The sequence below is a fragment of the Orycteropus afer genome, unplaced genomic scaffold (genome assembly GCF_000298275.1).
Source record: "Orycteropus afer afer isolate SDZICR_OR568_19922 unplaced genomic scaffold, OryAfe1.0 scaffold00524, whole genome shotgun sequence".
Taxonomy (NCBI): domain Eukaryota; kingdom Metazoa; phylum Chordata; class Mammalia; order Tubulidentata; family Orycteropodidae; genus Orycteropus; species Orycteropus afer.
In genome coordinates this window covers 363,270-370,146 of record NW_006922111.1, presented here as the reverse complement: position 1 = coordinate 370,146, position 6,877 = coordinate 363,270, and the positions used below count along the sequence as shown (strand labels likewise).

At 35.4% G+C, this 6,877-nt stretch overlaps 1 protein-coding gene across 1 annotated transcript in view; it reads left to right on the top strand.

Annotated features, from left to right (window-relative positions):
* The window catches only part of SMC1B (structural maintenance of chromosomes 1B), a 112,798-nt gene that overhangs the window by 3,714 nt on the left and 102,207 nt on the right, over window positions 1-6,877 (top strand). Inside the window, exons 2-4 of the mRNA XM_007955642.1 lie at window positions 307-495; window positions 1,674-1,786; window positions 1,880-2,083. Of these exons, the coding sequence (XP_007953833.1) occupies window positions 307-495; window positions 1,674-1,786; window positions 1,880-2,083 (506 nt within the window). The remainder of the gene's footprint in view (window positions 1-306; window positions 496-1,673; window positions 1,787-1,879; window positions 2,084-6,877) is intronic.

Genomic DNA, 6,877 nt, shown 5'->3' with positions numbered 1-6,877 from the left:
ACTTCAGGTGGTAATTCCCATATTTATAAAATAGCCATAACAGAAATTCAGAGAAGTTAAGTGATTTTTGCCATGGTATAATACCTAACAACGAGATCTGGAATTTAAATCCTTAAATTTAGACCACTTAGTGACCTGCATATAACTTTTCAGTCACATGCATTTTGAATATTGACAAGACAGGACTGTTTAGACATGGATAGTGACTGTATTTCACATCTGTTCGTGGCCTGGTTTCTTGGGCTTGGGGTAAAGATTATCATTATGAACTAATAACCTTTTTTCTACCTATTTTTTCTTCCCCAGGAAAATCTAATGTAATGGATGCACTTAGTTTTGTAATGGGAGAAAAAATAGCTAATTTAAGAGTGAAAAATATTCAAGAACTTATTCATGGAGCACATATTGGAAAACCTGTTTCTTCTTCTGCAAGTGTAAAAATTGTGTATGTGGAGGACAGTGGAGAAGAGAAAACATTTGCAAGAATCATTCGAGGTTATTTTTTTTATAGGTTTTTGTTTAAGTCATTTGATTTTAAGAGTCGAGTGAGGCTACTTGATTTTTCTTTTTTGAAGGTTATGATTATTATTCTGTGGCATAGTGAACTAGAGAATTTTTTCCCCATTGTATAGCAAATCTCAGAAGCAAGTAACAGAATCTGTGTGACAAAGATTCTTCACTGAAACTCCTCCTTAAGCAGACATATTTATATAAATCTCTCTATTCTTAAATAGCATTTTCATACCTGTATATTTGATTAAAGTGAAAGAGGGAACCTACTGGAAGGCAAAGAAGTCATAAAAGTTCTTCCTGAGATTACTTATGTTATGCTTATGTGACTTTCTTAGTGATGTGCTACACATGTTTTTGGCTTGTTTAGACAGTTTTCCCACCATCAAAAAGCAGCTTGAGTGAAACATTTGAATTTATATTGTGTGAAATTATTTATGAAATCCCTGTGTTTCCTTAATATACAAAATTGAGACTTGTTATGTTTGTTTATTTTTAATCTGTGCCAGGAGTTTATAGAACCTCTGTAAGTAGACTCAATGTTTTTTTGTTTTGTTTGTTGTTGTTTTCATCTGGTCCACTTAGAACATACCTAATGTATAAATATTATCGTATTAATCTGCCTCTGATTCAGCCACAGATAATTTCAGAAGAGTTTGAATATTATTTATACTTAATAACTTAATACATAATTTAAGAGTTTTACAACTTAATCACCCAAATATCTAATTGGCTAGCTCCCTCACTTTCTTTAGGTCTTCACTCAGAAGTCTCCATCTCAGTAGAGGTTCCTTTGCCAGCCTATTTAAAATTGCAACAGCTGCTCCTGTACACAGAAACTTCTATTACTTCTTCACAGCTCTGTTTTACTTCTTAGCACTTACTACTTTCTCATATGCTATTTACTTGTGTATCTTGATTGTCTGTCTTCCCCACTGGGATGTGAGATCAGAGACTTTTTGTTTGTTTGTTTACTGCCATAGAATAGTCCTGGCATATAGTAGACACTTAATGTTTGCTTACTGATTAAATGCATTTATTAACATGTATGATTGCATAACTGACAATTTCGATAAGAAAAAAATTATCTTAAACCTTCAGTAATTGTTAAAATATGTCTAATACTTATATTTCCTAAAATAACCTTCCTTCTTTTATTTTAGGGGGATGCTCAGAATTTCATTTTGGTGATAACCCTGTGACCCGTGCTGTCTACTTAGCAGAGTTGGAGAAGATAGGTATAATAGTCAAAGCAAGAAACTGTCTAGTTTTTCAAGTAAGTAGCTATCGTAGTTTATCTGATCCATAGCTTTGAAAAAGAACTACATCACTGTATTTTAAATGTTGGACTACCTTATTGTTTTTAAAGGGAACCGTAGAGTCAATTTCAATGAAAAAACCCAAAGAAAGAACCCAGTTTTTTGAAGAAATCAGCACTTCAGGAGAGCTGATAGGAGAATATGAGGAAAAGAAAAAAAAGTTACAGAAAGCTGATGAGGACGCACAGTTTAATTTTAATAAGAAAAAGAACGTAGCTGCGGAGCGCAAACATGCGAAATTAGAGAAGGAAGAGGTAAGGTCAAAAAGAAGTAATTAGATGTCAGAAACAAAAACTGTGTGCTAGACTTGTTAGGTATTGACTTGGATTACCAAGAAGTTTCCTTAGTAATATAAAACAAAAAATCCTACTCTTCATTAAAGATAAATTTTTTGATGTATCTTCTACATTCAGTTTATTCTTCTCTCATAGGACAGTCTGAACTGCAAAAATGTCTAATTTTCTCAACTGAAAATAAACTTGAGTTTAAACTTTTATATTTTGACCACCTCCCACTTTTAAAAATAACTGGAGAAATCAAAAACTTTTCCTTTATATGGGTTACATCTATCAATATTTACTATATTTGAAATTAAAATTGTAAAGTGTTAAAAACATGTTTTTAATGATCCGTGTAAAAGTAACTAATTAACTACATGTTAACAGATATTTTTTGTAATAATCAATTATAAATTCTAAAACAAAATTAGAAATGTGGCATTGTTTTACATTTTTATAATCTCTTTAGTGCCTGATTTAATAGAAAATAGCTGGATTCTCAGATCTACTTCTGCATTTAGTATATGGTAATATATGGTTTTAGTTGAAATTGATGAAGAATATCTGGCCTCATTAGATATGTGGCTGGAAATTGGAAGAATATTTTGATAGACTCTTCAGATAATTGTGGGTATTCTTTGATAGGTGACAGTTTCTTAAAGATTATTTTCAGTGTGGAATCTTAAACTACCTCAGTGATCTCTGTTACCTTAAAATCTCTTGGTAATAATACCATTTGCTTTTTAATTGACTTTTTATTGTGATTTAGCTGAAAGTTTACAGAGTAAATTGGTTTGCCATTCAATAGTTCATATACATTTTGTTTTGTGACATTGATTATAAGCCTCACAATGTAACAGCACTCTTCCCACTTCCTCCCTGTGGTCCCCATTCCCCTTTATCCTTCTTTCCTATCCATTCCTGCCTTCTGAGCTATACCCTAGGCAAATGCTACCCTTTTGATCTCTTATAATTGATAGTTCTAAGAAGTGCATACCTCCCTGGTGTTATTTTTCACCTCATAGGCCTGTCTATTATTTGTCTGAAAGTTGAGTGAGGAGTGAGATCAGTTTTGAGCCTGAAGGACCATAGTTTCAGGGATTTCACCAGTCTCTATCAGACTGGTAAGCATGGTCTTTTTTATTATTTGGAGTTTTGTTCCACATTTCTCTCTACTTCTATCCAGGATCTCCTATTGTGATCCCTTTCAGGGTGGTTGGCAGTAGTAGCCAGGTACCATCTAGTTCTTCTGGTCTCAGGGTTGTGGAGGCTGAGGTTCGTGAGGTGCACTAGTCCTTTGGACTAATTGTTCCCATGCATCTTTGATTTTCTTCACTCTTCTTTGCTTTGAATGAAGAAAGACCAATATTTGTACCTGAGGTGGCTGCTCACAAGGCTTTAAGACCTCAGTCGCTGCTCACCAAAGTAGGATGCACAACAATGTCTTTGTGGACTGTGTTATGCCAATTGACCTTGAAGTCCCCTGAAGCTATGATCCTGAGCTTGTAGGCCCAGTGATCCACGCCCACAAGGTGTTTGGTTATATCAAAGAAGTTTTCATATCTTTGCCCCCTGTATGCTTTTACTGTATACATGGACATTTTTACAGCTCATATGTATACTTATGTAGAAATAGCGTCTGCCAAAACTGTGTATGGTCTTGTCCACACCTACCCATACCTGATCATCTTGCCTGTCTACCTATGTATCTACTTGTAAATTCATGTTTGTAATTGCTGAAGATGCAGGATTGTTTCACCTGTACTTTGAATGAGTCTCTTACCCATGCATCATCTTATAACATCCTGGATTGGTTATTTGGAAAATACTGATTCACTGAGTTATGGAGATTTTCTAAATATTGACACATGCTGTTACATGATGTCAAAAATTCACATTTGTTTATATCACTACCATTGTCATCAAAAAGTTTTTAAGTATTGAGAAGCTGTCAAGTTTACAATGGTGAATACAAGTATTCCAAAATTCTAATTTTCACCTGAAAGCTCAAATTTAGTAACAAATATTGTCAGTCGTTTTTCTTAAAGTGACAGGCTAACTTCTGTCAGCATTGAGAAATGCCTACTGAATACTCAAGTCTGAAGAACACAGTTTATCGTCTGTTCTTTTATGTAAAGATGGTGTTCCGTTAAGAAAGGTAGCTAGTTCAGCTTGCGACTCAACTCTGTCATGCAGGGGCTCTTCCTCAAGACAACCATCATGTTTCAGTAGCCTGCAGCAGTACCCAATGCATACTTCCATTTCTTCACGCAATATTAAAAAGACACATATGCAAAGATCATGATTTAATAAAATTAATGATTTTTTCTGCTTTATTAAATACATTCTTTTTTTGGAAATTAATAATACATTTTTATTAATTAACTCCCTAAGACACTTTAATATATCTTTTCCTAAATGTTTGGTGGCAGAATTTAATTGCCTCTTCCAATGGCAGTGATTTAGTAGTATTTGTTATAGGGAGAATAGAAAGATAATTCCGTCTTTCCTTTAGTAGTGTTGATCAAAAAACAAAAATTATTACTGACAATTTAGAAAAGAACTGGTCAGGCTTACATTCTTACTGGAAATGCCACATACATTCTTAGGATTGGTATGAGATTTGGCAAAATGTCTGTTGAATTTCTCGTTATGAGCTGTAGGATTTTAGTTATTTTGAGTTTCAGGGTACAAGAACTGGTCACCTCTCGTCTGTGGTGGCCTCAGGGTGGCATATGATGAGCTTCATAGCATTATTAATTTCAAGTCAAATTAGGATGAAATGGAAATCATGTTTCATGCTTATTGATTCACTCCTATTCATTACTGGCTTGCGCACACTCTTCCCATTTTGGCTGTTCTCTGAGATGGCACCTGATGTATTTTCATGTGATTTGTGTGCAACCTAAGTAGAAACACTCTTTGTGTGCCCTGTGGAGCCTTCATGACTTTGGAGGGTTCTCAATATGGCCACTGATTTGAAAATCAGTCTGTTGTAAGTAGTGTCCATCTTGTTGGAAACTGTATGCAAGCAAAACAATATAGGCAAAAAATAGGCTAACCAAGAATCTGCAGGAGTTTCAACATTTAGAAAAAAATTCTTTCATAATGCTGAGTGAAGTAAGCCAGACCCAAAAGGATAGATGTTGGATAATCCTTCTTGTATGAAGTATCCAGAATAGGCAGATACCCAAACAAAAGGTATCAGTAATCGTGCATTCTGCTGCTGTTGCCATTGAGGTGGCTCTCACTCATGGCAGCCCCACACAACAGTGAAAACCATTGCCCTGTGTCATCTTCACAGTTGGTGGTGTGTTTGAATTCACTGTTGTGGCCACTTTGTGTTTTGAGGGTCTTCTAACATTCATCTTCCAGCACTGTATTAGACAACACTCTGTTATAATCCATGGGCTTTCCAGTGGCTGGTTTTCAGAACTAGATGCCCAAGCCTTTCTTTCTGGTTTTAGTCTGAAAGCACCATTGAAACCTGTCTACTGTAGGTGACCCTTCTGGTACTTGAGCAGCTGGTGGCATACCTTCTAGCCTCACAGCAACATGAAAGCCACTGCAGTATGACAAACTGACAGATGGAAGATACATTTTTTTCTAATAACGTTAGTATTTTTGTTGTGGTGAAAATATACACACCAAAACATTTGTACAGCTTCCACATTTACAATTCAGTGATTCTGATTGTATTTTTTGTATTGTACCACCGTCATCGCTATCCTTTCCTAAAATATTCTATTACCATTAACCTAAACTCTGCCCACCTAACAAAAACTCCCCCTCTCTCCCCTACCTGGTAATGACTGATAATCTTTGGTTTTGCTGTATTTGCTTATTTTATATAAGAGAGATCATACAGTAATTGTCTTTTTGTGATTTATTTCACTCACTATAATGTGCCAGAGTTCATCCATGTTGTGGCATGCACCAAAACTTCATCTCTCTAAATTTCAGCTGCATAATTTTCCATTGTATGTATATATCACATTTTTGTTTATTCACAACAAATATTTAAAAACATTATTTCAAAATATTTTTCCGAGAAGCATCTCTCTTATCCATCATATGTTTTGTTGGATTCTCTGTAAATAGTGAGATCACAATTTTTTAAAAAATAAATCTTTTCATTAGCAGGGTTGGGTGAAGTTACTGCTCATCATATAGGGCTACAGTGCAAGGCTACAGGATTTACTGGGGTCAGCAAACTCGTCGGTGGACCAGTGCTCACCTGGTGTTCTTGGCCACACACTGAGGTTTTCCTTTCTGGTACTTTGATCTTCCTTCTGCTTTTTTATTTTCCTTCTACTTTGTTACTTCCTGTCTGGGAGGGTCCTGCTTCTGATGATATTCTGCATTATGGGTTGTCATTTTCATTGTCCACATTTTCGTAGCTATTATGATTCTTTTCTGTATCTTCAAGATCTGACCATTATTATTTTTATTTCCATGTGAGATATTTATATTTTGAAGGTTTTATTAGACAATTAATTTTTTGCTACGATACTTCATTCTAGGCATGTTTGCATTTTGGTGTAATTAATAATTTTAGAAAAGCATACAAAGTTAACCTGAACTTAAGTTCAACTGCATTTTAAGATTGCCACTGCACCATGTCCAGCTCCATTTCTGTGTGATACAGGGGTCTTACACCATACCCACTGCACCACGTCCAGCTCCATTGCTGTGTGGTTCAATGGTCTCACACCATACCCACTGCACCGCGTCCAGCTCCATTGCTGTGTGGTTCAATGGTCTCACACC